Source organism: Calonectris borealis, chromosome W (genome assembly GCF_964195595.1).
Source record: "Calonectris borealis chromosome W, bCalBor7.hap1.2, whole genome shotgun sequence".
Classification (NCBI taxonomy): Eukaryota; Metazoa; Chordata; class Aves; order Procellariiformes; family Procellariidae; genus Calonectris; species Calonectris borealis.
In genome coordinates, this window is record NC_134351.1 from 32,367,107 (window position 1) to 32,391,473 (window position 24,367).

The 24,367-nt window shown below is 47.3% G+C and overlaps 1 protein-coding gene across 2 annotated transcripts in view; it reads right to left on the reverse strand.

The window, feature by feature from the left end:
- LOC142075101 (protein FAM219A-like) overlaps positions 1–22,216 on the reverse strand; it is a 156,888-nt gene extending 134,672 nt beyond the window's left edge. For both annotated transcript variants that reach the window (XM_075136125.1, XM_075136124.1), the window contains exon 1: positions 22,058–22,216. In XM_075136125.1, coding sequence (XP_074992226.1) covers positions 22,058–22,117 — 60 coding nt within the window. In that variant the 5' untranslated portion in view covers positions 22,118–22,216. The remainder of the gene's footprint in view (positions 1–22,057) is intronic.
- Positions 22,217–24,367: the final 2,151 nt, after the last annotated feature.

Below are 24,367 nucleotides of genomic sequence, written 5' to 3' on the forward strand. Positions count from 1 at the left end.
CACAATATGTTACCTTGCATATGCACAGTATCTTTCCCACAGAGTTGACCGAGTTTCATTAGAGCCCCCTGAAGGTGTTGCAGATTCCAACATCCTACTGTACCATAGCTTATTTATATACGGACTCTGCCTAATAATGACATGCAATTACCTCTGAAGCTACAACTATGACAAGGTAAAACAATAAAACTAATTTTAAAGTTTAGAAAGGGATGATGGAAAAGCAGGGCCATCACAAGAAGGGAAGGAGGAAGAGGAAGAACTCGTAAACGAGATGGAAACCACCCAATCCCTATCCCTGGGTGAGCTGCGAGATATGTGAAAAGATTTCAGCTGTCGTCCAGGCGAGCACATTGTTACCTGGCTGCTCCGATGCTGGGTGTCATGGTGTAACCTGGCAGGCAGCCAAACAACACGCAGCCACTCACTCACTCCCCCCGCCTCGGAGGAGCGGGGAGAGAATCGGAAGGGTGAGAGCGAGAAAAAAATAGTGGGTTGAGAGAAAGATAGTTCAATAGGACAGAAAAGAGAAAATAATAATAACAATCATAAACTATACAAAATGAGTTATGCACAATGCAATTGCTCACCACCCGCGCTGACCAATAACCAAGTAGCGATCGGTACCTCCTGGATCACGCCTACCATTCATATACTGAGCATGACGTCACATGATATGGAATATCCCGTTGGCCAGCTGGGCTAGCTGTATTGGCTGTGCTCCCTCCTCCCAGTCTAGCTTCGTAGCAGAGGGTAGTTATCCTTGAACAAAATACTTAGCAACAACTGAAAACATCAGTGTGTTATCAACATTCTCCTGATACTAAATCCAAAACACAGCACTAGGAAGAAACTTAACTCTATCCCAGGCGAATCCAGGACACTGGGATAATGGGGCCAGTAGCCTGGAATTAGAGGGTAGGGAAGCCAAACAGCTGGGATCCCTTTCTAGGGAAGGGGGCATTGACAAAGCAATTGGAAAAGGGGCACAAGCCTCTGGAGGGAACTCCTGTCAGGCGTGAAAGAAAGGTATCCCTTCAAGGAAGATGTTATATATCGCCCAGGCAAATGGACCACTATGGAGAGAGGTATCCAGTACCTGAGAGAACTAGGCATGCTGGAGGTGGTTTATAGTGACCTGGACAACGACCAAACACCCAAAGATCCAGATGAAGTTCAGTGCACGCGACCCATGTGGCGGAAATTAGTACGGAGCACACCAGCGTCGTATGCAAGTTCATTGGCAGTACTGTACTGGAAAGAGGAAGAAGCACCAACGGTGGATGACGTGGTTAGCAGACTCCGGGAATACGAAGAAACTGTCTCTTACTCCCTTGTCTCGGTTGTGGAGAAACCTTTCACGGGAGGTCCAACAATTCAAAGAAGATATGTCCTATTCCCCACCTGTACGGACCAGTATCTCAGCCATTAGGAGTCCGTGTTCTTCTGCTCAAGAGAGATGATATAGAAGGTACACACCACGGGGCACCCTGTGGTTTTACCTGCGTGACCACGGAGAGGACATGAGGACCTGGGATGGAAAACCTACCTTCACCCTAGAGGCACGGGTACGTGAGTTGCAAGGAAAAACAATGACACAAGGGGGTTCTCCCAGGAAAAATGCTGCTCCAGTTTTCAGGAAAAACCTGTCTCACGACAGTCCAGTTTCCAGTGAACAGTTCCCCAGACAGAGTAGAAAGGGCTGATCTTACTTTGGATTGTAATTGTGATGAAGAAATTCTGGACTCGCGTTTGCAAGAAGTGAGAGATGGATACTATGACCAGAACTAGACGGGCCCTGCCTCCGGCCAGGTGGAGGAAAGGGACAACCGGGTTTACTGGACTGTGTGGATTCGATGGCCTGGCACATCAGACCCACAGGAGTATAAGGCTCTCGTAGACACCGGTGCACAGTGCACCCTGATGCCATCAGGCTATAAAGGGGCAGAACCCATTTGTATTTCTGGAGTGACAGGGGGATCCCAAGAGTTAACTGTACTGGAGGCCGAAGTGAGCCTAACCGGGAATGAGTGGCAGAAGCACCCCATTGTGACTGGCCCAGAGGCTCCCTGCATCCTTGGCATAGACTACCTCAGGAGAGGGTATTTCAAGGACCCAAAAGGGTACCGGTGGGCTTTTGGTATACCTTCCCTGGAGATGGAGGAAATTAAACAGCTGTCCACCTTGCCTGGTCTCTTGGAGGACGCCTTCTGTTGTGGGGTTGCTGAGGGATGAAGAACAACAGGTACCAATCGCCACCACAACAGTGCACTGGCGGCAATATCGCACCAACCGAGACTCCCTGATCCCCATCCATGAGCTGATTCGTCGACTAAACAGCCAAGGAGTGATCAGCAAAACTCGCTCACCCTTTAACAGTCCCATATGGCCAGTGCGAAAGTCTATATGGAGAGTGGAGACTAACAGTAGACTATTGTGGCCTGAACGAAGTCACACCGCCACTGAGTGGTGCCATGCCGGACATGCTAGAACTTCAATACGAACTGGAGTCAAAGGCAGCCAAGTGGTACACCACAAGTGATATCGCTAATGCGTTCTTCTCAATCCCTTTGGCGACAGATTGCAGGCCACAGGTTGCCTTCACTTGGAGGGGCATCCAGTATACCTGGAACCGACTGCCCCAGGGGTGGAAACACAGCCTTACCATGGACTGATCCCACACCGCACTGGAACAGGGTGAGGCTCCAGAACACCTGCAATACATTGATGACATCATCGCGTGGGGCAACAGAACAGAAGAAGTTTTTGAGAAAGGGAAGAAAATAGTCCAAATCCTTCTGAAGACTGGTTTTGCCATAAAACAAAGTAAGGTCAAGGGACCTGCACAGGAGATCCAGTTTTTAGGAATAAAATGGCAAGATGGACGTCGTCAGATCCCAATCGATGTGATCAACAAAATAACAGCCACATCTCCACCAACTAGCAAAAGGGAAACACAAGCTGTCTTAGGCATTATGGGCTTTTGGAGAATGCATATTCCAGATTACAGTTAAATCGTAAGCCCTCTCTATCAAGTGAAGAACGATTTCAAATGGGGCCCTGAGCAACAACAAGCCTTTGAACAAATTAAACAGGAGATAGTTCAGGCAGTAGCCATTGGGCCAGTCCAGGCAGGACAAGATGTTCAAAATGTGCTCTACACCGCAGCCGGGGAGAATGGCCCTACCTGGAGCCTCTGGCAGAAAGCACCAGGGGAGACTCGAGGTCGACCCTTAGGGTTCTGGAGTCAGGGATACAGAGGATCCGAGGCCCACTACACTCCAACTGAGAAGGAGATATTGGCAGCGTATGAAGGGATTAGAGCTGCTTCGGAAGTGGTTGGTACTGAAGCACAGCTCCTTCTGTCACCCCGACTGCCGGTGCTGGGCTGGATGTTCAAAAGGAGGGGCCCCTCTACACATCATGCAACCGATGCTACGTGGAGTAAGTGGGTCGCACTGATCACACAACGGGCCCGAATAGGAAACCCCAGTCGCCCAGGAATCTTGGAGGTGATCACGATCTGGCCAGAAGGCAAAGATTTTGGAATATCCCCAGAGGAGGAAGTGACCTGTGCTGAAGAGGCCCTACTGTATAATAAACTACCAGAAAGAATTGAGTCGGACAACAGGACTCCTTTCCGAAACACCCTCATTGACACCTGAGCAAAAGAGCATGGCATTGAGTGGGTCTATCACATCCCCTACCATGCACCAGCCTCTGGGAATATCGAACGATACAACGGGCTGCTAAAGACTACACTGAGAGCAATGGGTGGTGGGACATTCAAGCATTGGTGTACACATTTAGCAAAAGCCACCTGGTTAGTCAACACCAGGGGATATTTCAATCGAGCTGGCCCTGGCCAATCAAAACCCTTACGTACTATAGATGGGGATAAAGTCCCTGTCGTGCACATAAGAAATATGCTGGGGAAGACAGTCTGGGTTACTCCTGCCTCTGGCAAGGGAAAACCCATTTGTGGGATTGCTTTTGCACAAGGACCTGGGTGCACTTGGTGGGTAATGCGAAAGGATGGGGAAGTCCGGTGTGTACCTCAAGAGGATTTGATTTTGGGTGAAAATAGCCAATGAACTGAATTTTATGATGTTAATTGCTATACGATATTGTATATCATCATTTCTATGATTGCTATCAATGGTATAGCAGTAAGAATCACCCAGACTAATGAAGAAGGAACTCCGATGAAACCAAGCAAAGTGCAACGATGATAGAACCAGACGAGTGCAGCAATACTGGAAATCAGAACTGGCTTCAGGATGCAACAGTCCAACACTACACACCATCTCTCCTGCCCTGAAAGACTGTTATGACAGATGGAGCCCAAAGTCATGGACTAAATGAACTCAATGGACATCTTAGAGGGGTGGCCCATAGACTAAGGGAATGATATCTCTGTGTATATACATATCAACAGACAAGAAAGGTGGTCGTGATTAATTGGAATCTATTGGAAAAATGTGAGACCTAGGCATGACGTAGATGGTACAGAATAAGGGGTGGATACTGTCCTGGTTTTGGCTGAGATAGGGTTAAATTTCTTCCTAGTGCTGTGTTTTGGATTTAGTATGAGAAGAATGTTGATAACACACTGATGCTTTAGTTGTTGCTAAGTACCCTCCTAGTCAAGGACTTTTTAGCTTCCCATGCTCTGCCCAGTGCACAAGAGGCTGGGAGGGAGCATAGCCAGGACAGTTAGCCCAGCTTGCCAACAGGGTTTTCCATACCATGTGACGTCATGCTCAGCATATGAATGGTAGGCATGATCCAGGAAGTAAGGATCGCTACTTGGTTATGGGTCAGCAATTGCATTGTGTATCACTCCTTTTTATATTCTATCATGATTATTATTGTTTTCCCTTCCTTTTCTGTTAAACTGTCTTTATCTCACCGCATGAGGTTTTTTTCCACTCTCACCCTTCTGATTCTCTCCCCATCCCACTAGGGGGGTGGGGGGGAGTGAGCAAGCAGCTGTGTGGTGTCTGGCTGCCTGCCAGGTTAAACCACCACAGATGGCTGGAGTAATAGATTTATTTCCACTAGTGTGTTTCTAAAGGAAAAGGTGCGTAAGTGCAACACTGATGGTGCATCACTTCTTGAAACCTCTTTTTAAAGGCTTGAAACAGGACTTAGGACTTCGACACTTGTACTTGGCATATAGACATACTTAAGACTATGGGGCCGGATGGGATCCACCCCAGGGTACTGAGGGAGCTGGCGGAGGAGCTTGCCAAGCCACTCTCCATCATTTACCAGCAGTCCTGGTTAACTGGGGAGGTCCCGGACGACTGGAGGCTTGCCAATGGGACGCCCATCTACAAGAAGGGCCAGAAGGAGGATCCAGGGAACTACAGGCCTGTCAGCCTGACCTCGGTGCCGGGGAAGATTATGGAGCGGTTCGTCTTGAGGGCACTCACAAGGTATGTCCGGGACAACCAGGGGATCAGGCCCAGCCAGCACGGGTTCATGGAAGGCAGGTCCTGCTTGACCAACCTGATCTCCTCCTATGACCAGGTGACCCACGCCGTGGATGTGGGAAAGGCCGTGGATGTGGGAAAGGCCGTGGATGTGGGAAAGGCCGTGGATGTGGGAAAGGCCGTGGATGTGGGAAAGGCCGTGGATGTGGTCTACCTGGACTTCAGTAAAGCCTTTGACACTGTCTCCCACAGCATTCTCCTAGAGAAGCTGGCAGCTCACGGCTTGGACAGGTACACTCTTCGCTGGGTAAAAAACTGGCTGGACGGCCAAGCCCAGAGAGTTGTGGTCAACGGAGTTAAATCCAGTTGGCGGCCGGTCACGAGCGGTGTTCCCCAGGGCTCAGTTTTGGGGCCAGTCTTGTTCAATATCTTTATCAATGATCTGGATGAGGGGATCGAGTGCACCCTCAGTAAGTTTGCAGACGACACCAAGTTGGGCGGGAGTGTTGATCTGCTCGAGGGTAGGAAGGCTCTGCAGAGGGACCTGGACAGGCTGGATCGATGGGCTGAGGCCAACTGTATGAGGTTCAACAAGGCCAAGTGCCGGGTCCTGCACTTCGGCCACAACAACCCCATGCAACGCTACAGGCTTGGGGAAGAGTGGCTGGAAAGCTGCCCAGAGGAAAAGGACCTGGGGGTGCTGGTTGACAGCCGGCTGAACATGAGCCGGCAGTGTGCCCAGGTGGCCAAGAAGGCCAACGGCATCCTGGCCTGTATCAGAAATAGTGTGGCCAGCAGGAGCAGGGAAGCGATGATCCCTTTGTAATCGGCACTGGTGAGGCCGCACCTCGAATACTGTGTTCCGTTTTGGGCCCCTCACTACAAGAAGGACATGGAGGTGCTGGAGCATGTCCAGAGGAGGGCAACAAAGCTGGTGAAGGGCCTGGAGCACAAGCCTTATGAGGAGCAGCTGAGGGAACTGGGACTGTTTAGCCTGGAGAAGAGGAGGCTGAGGGGAGACCTCATCGCGCTCTACAACTACCCGGAAGGAGGTTGTAGTGAGGTGGGTGTTGGTGTCTTCTCCCAAGTAACTAGTGATAGGACAATAGGAAATGGCCTCAAGTTGTGCCGGGGGGGGGTTAGATTGGATATTAGGAAAAATTACTTCACCTAAAGGGTTGTTCAGGCCTTGGAACAGGCTGCCCAGGGAAGTGGTTGAGTCACCATCCCTGGAAGTATTTAAAAGACGTGTAGATGAGGCGCTCAGGGACATGGTTTAGTGTGGACTTGCTTAGGTTAACAGTTGGACTTGATCCTCTTAAGGGTCTTTTCCAACCTAAATGATTCTATTGTATTAAAGGGCCAATTCCTGCCAGTTAAACCTCAGTACGGATGTTTCATAACACATTTTCAAGAAGAGTTGGACTTCCTCTAACTCCTTTACCATACCCATTCCCCTTTATCCTAGTGCAGCGATTTAGATTCCAGTTTTGATCAAACTTTTGACACACAGGTTTACAGAAATTGAATCGCTAGCTAGCAGTTTCTTCTAGGCTTATCAACTGCCAACAACCCAAAGTGAAGTGCAGCTTTTACATGCTCCAGTGGGCTAGGTGACCTCCATCTTCAAAGCCTGTGAACATGCTGTTCCTACAACAATTCTCAGGACTGCTATTCACATTTTTTTTTGTATATAAAGGGAAAGTAAGATTACAGAGATCTAGACAGACCCACAGTCCCATAAGAGGTCGGTAGGGGGAAAGAGGAACAGTTACGTCTTTCCCTGGACTACACGACAATTTTGATGCAAAATTCTTTGAAGTTTAAGAACCCTAAACTTAGAAATAAAGTGTTTCCTGCTGTTTCCCTATCACGTAGATTCTGTGAAACTCATTACACATTCCCATTCCCATCCTATCCTGTTCATATACTCCCCAAGCTTGTCTTAAGGGATATCGTGCTGAGCTTTCTCGTACTCCACACATATTCCACAGCCAGCTGCCACAAGAACTGAGGTTCAGGTATTGTGCTTTCAAAATAAATCCACATTTGCAACCATTAATGCTCAGTCCTACAACTAAAAAGACACTACAGCATTTCGATGACCCAGGCTGTACTTATGCTAAATCAATTTTGCCACTGGAACAAAGCTGTCCCACAGATAATAGTGGAAATCTTGTTGCAGAGGGGAAGCTATGCTGACAGAGCTGGTCCCTGTACAGACACAAGAGCACTATACATTACTCTGTACACCTGAGACAACTAGTCCAAATGACAAGCCAAGCCAGCAGGGGTGAATCTTCACTACTTCTGTCCCATCTGTGTGATGACCAGCAGAGAACCGTTTCCATGCCCCAATTGACAGAGCAGTGCCTGTAGAAGCCCTTTGACTACATGGTGTTCAACTGGAGAGTATGCTGTGGCCATCAGAGACAACATATTTTCCATTTGCATCACATGCATGTGGATAGGAAGAAAATCATGCTTTCATAGAAAGGAGCATATTGTTTTTAGAAGCATCAGTCACAAGATCCAGCCAGACAAAAGCTTTACAATGCCATTTTTGGTCAAGAACACTCCTATTTGTTTTTTCTTCTCAATTAACAACATGCACCCTGTGGAATGCAGACACCTCTCTCCCGTTTCTCAGGTCAGTCTGCTCAGACATCTCCTTGGATGTTCAGGTTCCACAGACTTCAGAAATTTGTCTTTTACCACACCCCAAGCTACTTGCAACAACCAACTACAAAACAAGTTTCAGATTAGAAGTTAAGTCCCACAATCAAGTCCCTACCAATGAGGATAAACCTTATGAGTATTAAAGTTGTACATTCCTCTACTGCATTAACTACTGCAGGTAAAAGCCTTAATACTCAGAAGTTTCTAGCCATGGCCACAAACATTAGGACTTGACTTATGGGACTGCTCTACTCATACAGAATTCAAATATTTTCTGAATAAATGAACATCACCACTATGGTTCCTGTGCATTTTGTTTGTTTGACAGTCTCTCAATACCAAGACCACCTCAAGCATCAGACTGGGTTTACTGGGCTCTCAGGGTTTTTTTTTTGTTTGTTTGTTTTTTAAGATATGGTGACCTTAAAGAACATCTCACACCACTTAAGAGCAAGGCAGCAATAATAATTTCAGTCAGGAACTCAGCTAGCAATTCAGCAGAACTGGGAAGCTGAGCAAGAGTGGATTTGAATCCCCTTACCTCCTCATCTCTAATAGATATTAGACCTGCATGCTCTGACTTGCTCCAAGAAGTTATTTTCCTAGAACTAGCTTGGCTCCAAACATGGCAGTCTCATCTGCTTCCCTTGTCCCATCGCTACGAAGTCTGGTGTAAAACTAGTACATCAGCCAAAGAGCCAAACGAACACAGTTCACTGTACGGGGACATGATTTAAGCAATACTAGCAGAAGAGCTTAGGCAAACATAAATGAATCTCTTAATTTTACAAACGTGGGTCTAACCAACAAGTCCTTTTAAATACTGCAAGGCACTGCCAGCACGTTCTTCTGTGAGTACTGCAGCACTTTCTCACTTGAAGGGGAAAAAAAGGAAGTCGCAGTACTTGAAGTCTGAGAATACCAACACAGGTACACACAGAAACATGAAAAAATCTCAAGTTAACTTAGACAACTGTGTGTAGGAGTGAAATGAAGAACTGACAAAGACACAAAAATAATCACGTTTAAGGAAGCTAAAGATACTAAGTCCACCAGGAAAAAAGATCTTCTACTGGCCAACCATAAGAAAAATCTGTTTGAAAGCAAGAAGCAGGAAAGGCCACGACCAAAGCAAGCCATTTCAACCCAGCTCAAAAGCTCCTCCAATGCCTGTGGCAAACTTAGTGAACAAAGACATCATTCCCTCCCAACTTCAGCTTTACTACTGAAAATAACAAACAGCCAAACACCACACAGCCACTCACTCACTCCCCCTCCACCACAAGGATGGGGGAGAGAATCGAAAAAAAAAAAGTAAAGTTCAGGGATTGAGATAAAGACAGTTTAACAGAACAGAAAAGGAAGGAAAAATGATAAAAATAGTAACAATAATAATAATGGTAGAATATAAAAAGTAAGTGCTGCATGATGCAATTGCTCACAACATGCCAACCGATGCCAGACAGTCCCCAAGAAGCAGTCACTTCCACCAGCCAACTCCCCCCAGCTTATATGCTGAGCATGACAATATATAGTATGGAATACCCCTTAGGGCAGTTTGGGTTAGCTGTCTTGGCTATGCCCCCCCACCTTCTTGTGCACCTGGCAGAGCATGGGAAGCTGAAAAGTCTTTGACTAGGAAAAACACTACTTAGCAACAAATAAAACATCAGTGTGTTATCAACATTCTTTTCATCCTAAATCCAAAACACAGCACTATACCAACTACTAGGAAGAAAATTAACTCTATCCCAGCCGAAACCAGGACAGTATCCACCCCTTACTCCATACCATCTACATCGTGGCCAGGTGTCACATTTTCCAATACATTCCAGTTAATCATCACCACATTTCCTGTCTTTTGATATATACACACAGATATCATTCCCTTAGTCTATGGGCCATCCCTCTAAAAGATCCATTGAGTTCATTTAGTCCACGACTTTGGGCTCCATCTGTCATAACAGTCTTTCAGGGCAGGAGAGATGGTGTGTGGTGTTGGGCTGTTGCATCCTGAAGCCAGTTCTCATTTCAGTACTGCTGCGCTCATCCAGTTCTATCACTGTTGCACTTTGCTCAGAGTTACATCATTCTTCATTAATCTGGGCGATTTCTGCTACTATACCACTGAGAGCAACCACAGAAAAAATGATATACAATATCATATAACAACTGACATCATAAAATTCAGTTCATTGGCTATTTTCACCCAAAATCACCGGACTTCCCCATCCTTTCGCATTACCCACCAAGTGCACCCAGGTCCTTCAGCAAAGGCAATCCCACAGATGGGTTTTCCCTTGCCAGAGGCAGGAGCAACCCAGACTGTCTTCCCCAGCATATTTCTTATGTGCACAACAGGGACTTTATCTCCATCTACAGTACGTAAGAGTCTTGATTGGGCAGGGCCAGCTCGACTGACAGATCCCCTGGTGTTGACTAACCAGGTGGCTTTTGCTAAATGTGTATCCAATGCTTGAATGTCCCACCACCAATTGCCCTCAGCATAGTTTTTAGCAGTCCATTGTATCGTTCGATTTTCCCAGAGGCTGGTGCATGGTAGGGGATGTAATACAACCACTCAATGCCATGCTCTTTGGCCCAGGTGTCTATGAGGGTGTTTCGGAAATGAGTCCCGTTGTCTGACTCAATTCTTCCTGGGGTGCCATGTCGCCATAGGACTTGCTTTTCAAGGCCCAGGATAGTGTTCCGAGTGGTGGCATGGGGTACAGGGTATGTTTCTAGCCAGCCGGTGGTTGCTTCCACCATGGTGAGCACATAGAACTTGCCGTGGTGGGTTTGTGGGACTGTGATAGAATCAATCTGCCAGGCCTCCCCATACTTGTATTTCAACCATCGTCCTCCATACCAAAGAGGCTTTACTCGCTTGGCTTGCTTGATTCCAGCGCATGTTTCACATTCATGGATAACCTGTGCAATAGCGTCCATGGTCAAGTCCACCCCTTGATCATGAGCCCATCTATATGTTGCATCTCTTCCTTGATGGCCTGAGGCATCATGGGCCCACCAAGCTATAAATAATTCACCCTTATGTTGCCAGTCCAGATCCACCTGGGCCACTTCAATCTTAGCAGCCTGGTCCACCTGCTGATTGTTTTGATGTTCTTCAGTGGCCAGACTCTTGGGTACGTGAGCATCTACGTGACGTACTTTTACAGTCAGGTTCTCTACTCGGGCAGCAATATCTTGCCACAATGCGGCAGCCCAGATGGGTTTACCTCTGCGCTGCCAGTTGTTCTGCTTCCATTTCTGCAACCACCCCCACAGGGCATTTGCCACCATCCAGGAGTCAGTACAGAGATAAAGGACTGGCCATTTTTCTCGTTCAGAAATGTCCAAGGCCAGCTGGATGGCTTTCACCTCTGCAAACTGGCTCGATTCACCTTCTCCTTCAGCAGTTTCTGCGACCTGGCGTCTAGGACTCCATACAGCAGCTTTCCACCTCCGATGCTTTCCCACAAGGCGACAGGACCCATCAGTGAACAGGTCATATTGCTTTTCATTTTCTTTTAGTTTATTATACAGTGGGGCCTCTTCAGCACGCGTCACCTCCTCCTCTGGGGATATTCCAAAATCTTTGCCTTCTGGACAGTTCGTGATCTCTTCCAAGATTCCTGGGTGACTGGGGTTTCCTATTGGGGCTCGTTGTGTGATCAGTGCGACCCACTTACTCCACGTAGCATCGGTTGCACGATGTGTAGAGGGGCCCCTCCCTTTCGAAATCCAGCTCAGCACCAGCAGTCGGGTGCCAGGAGGAGCTGTGCTTCAGTACCAACCACTTCCGAAGCAGCTCTAATCCCTTCATATGCTGCCAATATCTCCTTCTCAGTTGGAGGAGAGTAGGCCTCATATCCTCTGTATCCCCGACTCCAAAACCCTAAGGGTCAAGCTCGAGTCTCCCCTGGTGCTTTCCGCCAGAGGCTCCAGGTAGGGCCATTATCCCCAAGGGCTACTGCATGAACTATCTCCCGTTTAATTTGTTCAAAGGCTTGTTGTTGCTCAGGGCCCCATTTGAAGTCATTCTTCTTCCTGGTCACGTGATAGAGAGGGCTTACAATCAGGCTGTACTTTGGAATATGCATTCTCCAAAAGCCCACAATGCCTAAGAAAGCTTGTGTTTCCTTTTTGCTAGTTGGTGGGGACATGGCTGTTATTTTGTTGATCACATCCATTTGGATCTGACGACGTCCATCTTGCCATTTTATTCCTAAAAACTGGATCTCCTGTGCAGGTCCCTTGACCTTACTTTGTTTTATGGCAAAACCGGGCTTCCGAAGGACTGTTCTCCCCCCTTTCTCAAAAACTTCTTCTGCTGTGTTGCCCCATACAATGATGGCATCAATGTACTGCAGGTGTTCTGGAGCCTCACCCTGTTCCAGTGCGGTGTGGATCAGTCCATGGCAAATGGTAGGGCTGTGTTTCCACCCCTGGGGCAGTCGGTTCCAGGTGTACTGGACGCCCCTCCAAGTGAAAGCAAACTGTGGCCTGCACTCTGCCGCCAAAGGGATGGAGAACACTTTAGCGATATCACTTGTGGCATACCACTTGCCTGCCTTTGACTCCAGTTCGTATTGGAGTTCTAGCATGTCCGGCACGGCAGCACTCAGTGGCAGCGTGACTTCGTTCAGGCCACAGTAGTCTACTGTTAGTCTCCACTCTCCATTAGACTTTCGCACTGGCCATATGGGACTGTTAAAGGGTGAGCGAGTCTTGCTGATCACTCCTTGGCTCTCCAGTCGACGAATCACCTCATGGATGGGGATCAGGGAGTCTCAGTTGGTGCGGTATTGATGCCGGTGCACCGTTGTGGTAGAGATCGGCACCTGTTGTTCCTCAACCCTCAGCAACCCCATAACAGAAGGGTCCTCCGAGAGACCAGGCAAGGTGGACAGCTGTTTAATTTCCTCCATCTCCAGGGCAGCTATACCAAAAGCCCACCGGTACCCTTTTGGGTCCTTGAAATACCCTCTCCTGAGGTAGTCTATGCCAAGGATGCACGGAGCCTCTGGGCCAGTCACAATGGGGTGCTTCTGCCACTCATTCCCAGTTAGGCTCACTTCGGCCTCCAATACAGTTAACTCTTGGGATCCCCCTGTCACTCCAGAAATACAAATGGGTTCTGCCCCTTCCATAGCTTGATGGCATTAGGGTACACTGTGCACTGGTGTCCACTAGAGCCTTATACTCCTGTGGGTCTGATGTGTCAGGCCATCGAATTCACACAGTCCAGTAAACCCGGTTGTCCCATTCCTCCACCTGGCCGGAGGCAGGGCCCCTCTAGTCCTGGTCATAGTACTCGTTACTCACTTCTTGTAGATGCGAATCAAAAGTCCCTTTATTAAGAACGGAAGTAAAATCAGGCCTTCTGCTCTTTCTGGAGAACTGCCCACTGGAGACTGGAGCAGCAGTTTTCCTGGAAGATCCCCCTTGTGTGATTGTTTTTCCTTGCAACTCACGTACCCCTGCCTCTAGGGTTGAGGTAGGTTTTCCATCCCACTTCCTCATGTCCTCTCCGTGGTCACGCAGGTAAAACCACAGGGTGCCCTGGGGTGTGTACCCACGATATCTCCTCTCTTGACCAGAGGGACGCTTACTCCTAATGGCTGAGATACTGGCCCATGCAGGTGGGTAGTAGGACATATCCTCTCTGAGTTGCTGGACCTCCCGGGACAGTTTCTCCACAGAAGGGACACAAGCCCGTAGGGAGGAAGAGAGACTTTCTTCGTATTGCCTGAGTTGGCCAGCCAATTCATCCACCGTTTGTTCCTCTCCATCTTTCCAGGTCATTATTGCCAAGGGAGTTTGCATGCGACGCTGGTGCACTCTGTCCAAACTTCCGCCACATGGGTCGCGTGCACTGGACTTCATCTGGATCTTTGGGTGCTTGGTCGTTGTCCAGGTCACTATAAACCACCTCCAGCACGCCTAGTTCTCTCAGGTACTGGATACCTCTCTCCATAGTGGTCCATTTGCCTAGGCGATATATAACATCTTCCTTGAAGGGATACCTTTCCTTCACGCCTGACAGCAGTCGCCTCCAGAGGCTGAGGACCTGTGTCCCTTTTCCAATTGCTTTGTCAATACCCCCTTCCCTAGAAAGGGATCCCAGCTGCTTGGCTTCCCTCCCCTCTAATTCCAGGCTACTGGCCCCATTATCCCAGCATCGGAGCAGCCAGGTAACAATGTGCTTGCCTGGATGAGGACTGAAATCTTTCCGCATATCTCGCAGCTCACCCAGGGATAGGGATTGGGTGGTTACCATCTCATTTATGGCTTCTGCCGCTTCCTCCTCCTGTTCTCGTGATGGCCCTGGTTCATCTTCATCCCTTACTAAACGAGGTTGTCTTCCCACACATTTCTTCTTCCCGTGTGCTGCTTCTTCGCCAGGGTTGATCTCCGGGTGGTATTCCTACATAGTTGTTTAACCCTAAACAAGACCTGAACCACATTCAGGAGACATAGCAATATGAACATGCTTTTTTGAACATCCCAAGGATATTCAAAATTCTCAAGAGCTATTGTAAATAGCTTGAAGGAGAAAGGGAAGGTAAAGGAGTGGGGGAAAGTTACCCCCCGTCTCCCCCATAGATTGGGTCTCCAAGGAGAAAAGGTAAAGAGTGTAGTTATTAATAGTTTCCGAGAGGTGGTTCCCAAGGTACAGAGATGACGGCAATGCTGAGTACAGATACCAGATTAGACTCACGACCAATGATTTTATCGTATTGTTACAAGTGAAAAACATGTAAACCAAGCCAAGGGATAGACGGAGCATGCGTAAAGACTGAGTTCAACCAGAGGGCACTGTGATAAAGACTATCGACGACCACCAGAGGACCCGAAAGACCACCAAAGAGCACAAGGGCACATGCGTCAGAGATACTTGCATATGTTAATGAATTCCAGGAAATGACATGAATATTTAGATTATTTCTCATAAATGTAATGAATATGTATATTCTAATTGTATTTAACCCCTATGGTTAAGTGATTTGGCACGCACACTAGGTGGAGCAATCCCCTGTGCATCCAGCGCTGCAATAAAGAATACCTGCTTTCTAAAACTCCAAATTGAGTCTTAGAGTTTGTCAGGAACTTCTTCGTTTCCATATCATACAACAGTGTTACACAATGCAGCAAAATGATAACCTTGACCCAGTTCCGAGCGGTGATAAACAGCACAACAGGGAACATATACTGCAAGTTAAGTATTACATAACACAACATTGAGAGCCAGCACGACAGTTTTTAGAGCAAATATATCAACATTGTGACCAGCAGCTATTAAACCAATATAATGAATGCTTATATCAAATTTGCCTTAACACACTTTGGTCAGATCTGTCGTTATCTCAACCCTTCGTGCCCCACATTGGGCATCAGAAACGACTGTCATGGTTTAACCCTGCAGGCAGCCAAACACCACACAGCCGCTTGCTCACTCCCCCTCCACCACAAGGATGGGGGAAAGAATTGGGGAAAAAAGAAGTAAAATTCGTGGATTGAAATAAAGACAGTTTAATAGAACAGAAAAGGAAGCGAAAATAATAACAACAACAACGATGATAGAATATATCAAGTGAGTGATTTACAATGTAATTGCTCACCATCCACCAACTGATGCCCAGTCAGTCCCCACGCAGCGGTCACTCCTCCCTGGCCAACTCCCCCCAGCTTATATACTGAGTATGATGTCATATAGTATGGAATACCCCATTGGCCAGTTTGGGTCAGCTGTCCTGGCTATGCTCCCTCCCAGCTTCTTGTGCACCTGGCAGAGCATGGGAAGCTGAGAAGTCCTTGACTAGCAGGGTACTTAGCAGCAATTGAAAACATCAGTGTGTTATCAACATTCTTCTCATACTAAGTCCAAAACACAGCACTATACCAGCTACTAGGAAGAAAATTAACTCTACCCCAGCTGAAACCAGGACACTCAGTCCTTAAGTAAGAAGTCTTTGCAACTCACTTCATAAAAGCAGTTTGGATATAGCCAGTATACTCTGCACGTATTGGAGAACATTTCTTCCCAGAGAAGTGATAAACCTTGTTATCCTATGGATCAATGGTGGATATGTCCAAAAGCAGGTACTCTTCGAAACTGAAGAAAATTTCCACCTAGAGTTTCATTTGCTCCAACTTGCTATCCTCAGAGTCAAAGCAGAGAAGCAAATGCTTACTTTCTATTACATATTCCAAAATGGATACCGATCCATTGTACAAGACTACACTTTTAACCTCAAAAAGAATAACAACAGTCAGGGTGATCACACAGGGTTAGAGCTGGAACTGATGGATTTACTAGTTGCAAGTGGCTGTATCACTACAATGTCAGTTTTATTGTGCCAGACACAGAATAACCTCACAGGGACCTTATATTCAAAATGGCACAAGACTTCACTGAAGATGCATGGTGTGCGCGAGCAAGGTGAGAGTGGAGATGCATTTCTACAGACTGTCTGTGCAAAGTGACAGATAATCAATCTGCATAGAAGGCGAAAGACAACTACTCCAGTCAAGGTCTTAAAATGTCTCGAAGAAACAGGTACACCATCATGACTGACTGACTCCCAGTCCTGTCAGCCAGCTCCCCTCTTAATCTCCTGCCCCACAGATCAAACCAGTGATGGGGTCCCCTCCTCTTTTCTTATCAGGTTCAGTCTTCAATTTCACAGCAAGGAAGATGCAACTCCAGAAAGGCCTTACAGTCCCGTGGGTAGGCAGAGGGCTTTCCTTGAATGAAAGCTTTCAGAATTAAAAGGCACACATTGTTTTCCTCTCTCACCCGTCATTTCGCTCACCTTGTCTGACTCCTTACAGACCTGCCACTATCTACTGGCAGAGAGAGTATATGGCTATTTCTGTAGCAGAAGTTGGTGTCTGAGTAGACATTAATATCAAGCTACAGATAACAAGCTCCTGGGAGTTATGGAAGAATCCCAAGAGGAGAATGTGCAGGTTTAATTCTTTGTAGAGTTCAATGCCCCTTTTTAAACACCTTTCTTGACTCAAGATTTCCAAACATACTGACACAACAACTACATATAAGATTTTGTGCAAAGAAGTGTAGAAGAAGAAACAGCGTGCCTGCAGAGACAGTGCCAGCCAGAACATGCTCCCATGTCCTGGCAAGTCATCCTCTAGCAAGAGCAGCTGCATCCCTCACCACAGCAGTTCGTGAACCTGTGCTGGAATCACTGCTCGAGTTTCTCCCTGGCCTGGGGGGATAATAAAAATGCTCCTGTACCTCTGCACTGAAGGCCTGATACAGGGGGCAGGGGAGGGACAAGACAACCCCAATGACAGAGAACTGAAGTATTCAGGGAGGTAATTTTTAGGCTACTGCTATAAATGACACAGCAGGACATCAAAACAGGCTGTATAACTAAAAGCAGCACTATCTGAATTAGTTCAATTTCAGAACCCATAGTACTGTGACATTACAAGTCTCATGTACTGTAGGCATTTAAAAAACATATAGCTGTGTAACCCCTGGGCTACATTACAATGAATATACATAGGGATGACATTTTCATTTTAGAAGCTTTTTCTTTCTAGAAAGATAAGTTTCTTGTGTATCTACACTGGAGACCTAATGTTATATTAACATACTCTTTCTAAGCCCTACAGGTATAACCTTTCTTTTTGCTTCTTAGTTACTCTTGCTTTTCTATTTTCAGGTATTTCCCTATTTTAGGGATGCATCAGACAAAACAAAAATATCTTAACACATAGCACAACTTCCCTAGGATGAGACAGTCAATATTTTCCAAAAATAAAGAATGCAGATTTTATAAGCATGCTGGACACTCATACTGTCCACTGACTAAAATGATAGTTCATTTTTTAAAAACTAAGTATTCAGTAGATAGTCTAGTTTTTTCTTTTCTAACATTCAAAAAAAGCTGTAGAGAAATGCATCTTCTGTATCTTTAAAGTTTCTGGAAATTTTACACCTCCAGGACCAGCGTAGATTTGGCATCTCAGCTAGAAAGCCAACAACATCACTGTAGGATGTGGCTAAGCAAAATCCTTAGGTTGGCTGTATTCATCACAACTAGAGCTACCAGCCCAAGGTCCCACAGCCTGGCAAACATCTGCAAGGAACCAGCCTGGCCACAATGCTTCAGAACAAGATATAAGAACCATCAACCCAATTTCTCCAGAAAGAGCTCCCACTTTTCACATGGGCAGAGAATTGGTAAACTAAAATACTGTGTTACACCTGCCACTTTCAGAAAGCAAGCCAAAGTCTCAGGAGTTTGTGGCAAAGGTCCTCTGAAGCTGCTGCACTTTGTCAGGTGCTTTTTCTTAGGAAAAGTCATACTGGTGCCATGTGGGCAAGAGCACTTTTACCCTACTTCCATTTTTGTGCTAAGAACAGAAACTGCCTGCATCAGTGTACAGGAGCAATGTGTGATCCAACACCGTCATCTGTCAGTTTGCCATCATACACTAGCCAGTGCTTGGTATATGCTAGAGACACAGGCTCAGGAGGATTTTGGACAGCTGATCAATAGTGCCAGTATCAGTGGCACATTTGGAGGCTGAGGGGCTCAGAAAGGCTTCAGACTACTTTCTGAGAATGGCTTCCCTTCAGCATTTAACAGCCATACCTATCTCTTAATTTTGAAGATTAGCAGATCAGCAGGCCTGTCTGTCAGACGGTTTCTAGGTAGTTCTCCAGCAGTTATCCTAGAGTTCAGCATGAAGATATCAAAAGCTAAGACGACGCTTTATCTACGCGGATGAACAGGACATTCAGAAGTGTGCATACTGGTCAAGAACACAAAGTTTTTCAAGATTTTGAGACAAGCCTAGATTCACAAGCCTCACTTCAGGACCCTTCTCACACTGCCAGGTACTGGCCAGACTCAGTGCTCAGTGCTCTCCTAGGACACCCTCCTGCCTAAACAGGATGAAAAAACATTTCTTATCGTGTGTGCACATCAGACCAGGCAAGGGACCTTCTCTTCTCTATTTGCTTTCAGCAGGGGATCATGTTTCAAAACTGTTTTTGATGGCTTTAGTGGCAGTTCACAACAGCTCTCAGGTTACTCCTGGAAAACAGACTTCTACCTCAGCCCTTTGGATGGGGAAAACACTGCCAGACTCCTTTGGCCTTCAACATCAGATGACCCATCTGTCCCTGAGACCATGTGGCACTGAAAGCTTTTACACTGGGAAGAAGAGAAAAAAAAAAAGTCCTGAGATGCTAAGGTTATTCTATACTTGAAAGTGTGGGATGGGGGGGAGAGGGAAGGGACAAATGGTAACTGTAATAGAACAAAGCAGCAGTATTGGGCAGAATTGTGTTACCCAAGCAAACTACTATGATAAACCCCAGACGGCTTCTGAACTGCAAGGATTCTTGCAAGCATCGAGTCCCTACTTGCAAGATACAGACCAGGAGCTACAAAGCAGACAAAGCCACTGGAAATGCTGTACCAGACTTGTTCTGTCCCATTTATGAGCCAGATGCCAGCATTTCCAGGCACACAGAAGAATCCCACACATCGAGTCACAGCAACAGCCCCTCACATACACAAGGTTTCACTATGAACTCCATTAGTTAAAAATCAACTGAAACCCCAAAGCACAGGTTCAGAGTATTCTTTTAATGCAAGTGTTAAACCCCTTTGTTAAAGTTTCCTAATTCTTGGCTGCTGAAGAGGGGAAGGAAACCTACTTCCTAAGCTTACTTTCACAGCTGCATAATATACCATCCTACCCTGCAACAGCAGGGCTGGACCAGACAATCTCTTCAGGTTCTGGTCACTCCATGGCCATGCAAATGTGCATGCATGTGCCTATTCCACTCCTCTACTATTATCATGGGGTTTCTAGAAAATACTTATGTGTATTTTTTTGTCTGCCAACAGCTTTTCCAAACTTGCTAATCTCACTACCATGCCTACTGCCCTCAAAATTAATAAAGAGGGACAGCCTTAGCATGTCTGCTGCCTCTGCTTGACAAAAAACACACACACAAGTAGTACAGCATGCAACAAGTCTACATCAGCTTTTATGGACAGTTTTCTTCCCCATCACAAAGGTTAGAAGCTAAAAATATTTTCACAATTTTTCAACACTCCCACCATAAGGAAAGTGTTTTTCTTGCCACTGAGGGGTAATTTGAGTTTGTAGACCTTCATAGGAGAGTCTTTCTGTTCACAAGACAATTATTTTGTTCTCAACTTTTTGCAAACACTAGCTGCAACAAGAAACCAAGGATTGGTACATCAACTCTAAATAATGTACAGTTTGATATACTGGAAATCTCAGTAGTATCTTCAGTGCTAACATGAACCTGCTAATAACCTATCCTCACTTGCTGTCAAAAGGATCTGTACAAGTATTTCATTAAAGTTCTTTCCACTTCTCCAAATATTTCATATCACCGTCTCACACAATCGGATGCTGAGATGGAATTTGCTTACTCCAGGTGCCAAAGGGAATCAACATCTTGAGTGAGTCAACCCATTATCCAGCTTTCACTTTAATACCAAGGTGAACTGTATTTCAACAGGTCCCAGGTAACACATAACAATAAACCTTCAAGCAGAGAGTGAGGCAGACTGGAGTAAGCAGAGAGGAACACACAAGGAAACCTTTCCCAGACGAGAAACATAAACAGATAAACACATTCAAGCGTTCTGCAGAATGCAGCTGGGGCACAACACACACAAGCAAGCCTGTAGCATCAAAGCAAAGCAGCTACATGCTCATAAGAAATCTTGGACTACTTGGTGATGATCTAGCATCTCCCATGGCTGCCAGCCAGCTGGCCTTCCTTCATAAGCATCATTTCAGAAGCTACCAAAAGCCCAGGACCACTCTACCTGCCCATATATGCAACCACGAAGTCCCACAAGCCTGTATACTTCCTTCTCTGGCAAGATTCCCCAGGGTCCCATGTAGTAGTGTAACCATTATATCAACTTCTTCAGAGCTCATTAACCAAGTATAATTGTGAAGTGAAAAAACATCCTGAAATGAAAAACACATGCCCTGGCACGGGGAAAAAAAACCCAAAACACAACCCCTCACAGATAGCTTTTTTAAATAAAGAATTTTATGTAAGCAAAACTATAGTTTGACAGAGATGTTTCTTTGCAAAACACCTGGATTTTTCACACAACGATTATCTAATAGCAATTTTGCACTAAGAGCAATGGCTATAAAATCAGCCATGGAGAGCGCATCCTGCAGCTTCATACCACAACTCACTCCAGACACACGTATTTAACATCCATCCTGTGCAGGTATCCCGTCCCTGGGGAGCACCTCTCAGACCGGACTGCGCACAAACACTGCCTAATTCTTACCCCAGATCTCACGTATATTGTAAGAGTCAACTAAAACCCCAGCAGTCCTCTGCGCCTCCAGCTGCTCAGATGCTCTGGCTGCACGTCCTTCCCCGGACAGGCTCCTCAGTCTAACCGCCGCTTCCCACCCGCCGGGGCAATCCCCTCCCCGGCGCTGAAACCCACCGGCCGAGGCGGCGGGAAACGCCCGCCCTATGCGCCAGCCAGGCCAGGGCGCTCCGGAACGCCACTGCGTTTGGAGAAACGACGTTTCAACGGAGACAGAAGCAGAGCCGCTGCCGCCCGCCTGGCCCCACCCTCCCCGCAGTCTGCTTCTACCGCTGCTACCGACAGCATCCAGGGAGATGGCGGGGAAGGAGAAAAGCACGACGGAAAGGCCGGGCACGCAGCCGTGACCACGGGCGCACCGAAATGACACAACAGCCGCCGCTGGACACGGCCCCGGTGGGGGCGCTGAGGGGAGACCTATTACATATCGATGGGGGCGCGGGGGGTCGACCTCAGCGCCGCCGCGCCCACAGCACCAACACCACCCCGCAGCCTTCTACCGAGGCGGCGGCTCCCACGGACAGCGCGGCCCCACGCGCCCCTCACCAGCAGCTGCATATCTGCGTGAACGGCGGGCACCTGGAACCGATCTATCTCCTCCATCATGGTGGTGGAGATGAGGCGAGAAGAAAGAAGAGCGAACGCGAGCAGACGACTCAAACGCCAAAAGCCGAAGCCGACGCCCACAAGTGCTGCCTCATCATCGCCGCCGCCACTCGCCACCGAAATGACTCAGCTGCGCCACTTCCGGGTCCGGTTACAGGTGCCACCGCCTCGTCCTATATTTGCGTATCATGAAGAGGGCGGGGCCTATGGCAATAATTCCGGGGCCCGGATGCTCAGTTCCCCGTGACCTCCACCCCACTGCTGCTGGGACGTACCATTCCCTCCCTCAAGAAAAGCGGGGACACTTCGAGTAGAGGGGGGGGGAAGAAATAGCAAACACCGACGGCGTTCTGCGGCCGGATTAGCCGCACGGCGCTTCCGGCGGCGTTGCCATGGTTGCCTCTATCAACTTCCGGCCGGTGGTTAGCCGAGAGGATTCGAGACTGTCGTGAGAAGCGTTCGGTGGCGGAGAGGCGCTGCGACAGCCGCCATGTCAGCTAAGGTGGGCGACAGGCACCGATAGGTAAGGGTCTGTCCCGAGCGGGCATCGTAGCAGGGCGGCGGCGCCCTCCCGTGTGATAACGCCGTGGTGACATCACCACCGGCACCGTGATATCACGCCCCGCATGGCATCACTGCAGTGCCTCGTGCTGCGAAGGGATAGCGGTTCACGCGAGGGAGCGTCGCTCTGTGGCCTTGCTCTGGCTCTGCCGCCCTCAGGTCCTGCTCTGAGTGGGTGCCACAGTGTCACTGGTGTGACACTAGGCCCACACTGACATCACCATTCCCAGCACCACCACACGTTACAGCACCATGCGTTGCTGTCGTGGTTTAACCTGGCAGGCAGCCAAATACCACGCAGCCGCTTGCTCACTCTCCCCACCCCCCACAGTGGGACGGGGAGAGAATCGGAAGGGTAAGAGTGAGAAGAAATCATGGGTTGAGATAAAGACAGTTTAATAGAACAGAAAAGGGAAAATGATAATGATAATAATGATAGAATATACAAAATGAGTGATGCACAATGCAATTGCTCACCACCGGCGCGGACCAATAACCAAGTAGTGATCGATACTTCCTGGAACACACCTACCATTCATATACTGAGCATAATGTCACATGGTATGGAATACCCCATTAGCCAGCTGGGCTAGCTATCCTGATTATGTTCCCTCCCAACGCTTGTTTTGTTTTTTTAAGCTGAATGTCCTTGACTAGAAGAGTACTTAGAAACAACTGAAAACATCAGTGTGTTAACAACATTCTTCTCATACTAAATCCAAAACACAGCACTAGGAAGAAATTTAACCCTATCCCAGCCGAAACCAGGACAGTATCCACCCCTTATTCTATACCATTTAAGTCATGCTTAGGATTCACAGTTTCTAATACATTCCAATTAATCACCACCACCTTTCTTGTCTTTATATATATATTTATATACACACACAGAGATACCATTCCCTTAGTCTATGGGCCATCCCTCTAAAATGTCCACTGAGTTCATTTAGTCCACGACTTTGGGCTCCATCTGTCATAACAGTCTATCAAGGGAGGAAATATGGTTTTGGACTGTTGCATCCTGAAGCCAGTTCTGATTCCATTATTGCTGCGCTCGTCTGCTTCTATCATCATTGCACTAAGTTTCATCAGAGTTCATTCTTCATTAATCTAGGTGATATTTACTGCAATACCATTGATAGCAACCATAGAAATAATGATATACAATATCATATAGCAAATAACATCATACAATTAAGTTCATTGGCTATTTTCACGCAAAATCAAATCCCCTTGAGGTACACACCGGACTTACCCATCCTTTCGCATTACCCACCAAGTGCACCCAGGTCCTTGAGCAAAAGCAATCCCACGGATGGGTTTTCCCTTGCCAGAGGCAGGAGTAACCCAGACTGTCTTCCCCAGCATATTTCTTATGTGCACAACAGGGACTTTATCTCCAACTACAGTACGCAAAAGTTTTGATTGGGCAGGGCCAGCTCGAGTGACAGATCCCCTGGTGTTGACTAACCAGGTGGCTTTTGCTAAATGTGTGTCCCAATGCTTGAATATCCCACCACCAATTGCTCTCAGTGTAGCCTTTAGCAGTCCATTGTATCGTTCGATTTTCCCAGAGGCTGGTGCGTGGTAGGGGATGTGATAGAGCCACTCAATGCCATGCTCTTTGGCCCAGGTGTCTATGAGGGTGTTTCGGAAATGAGTCCCGTTGTCTGACTCAATTCTTTCTGG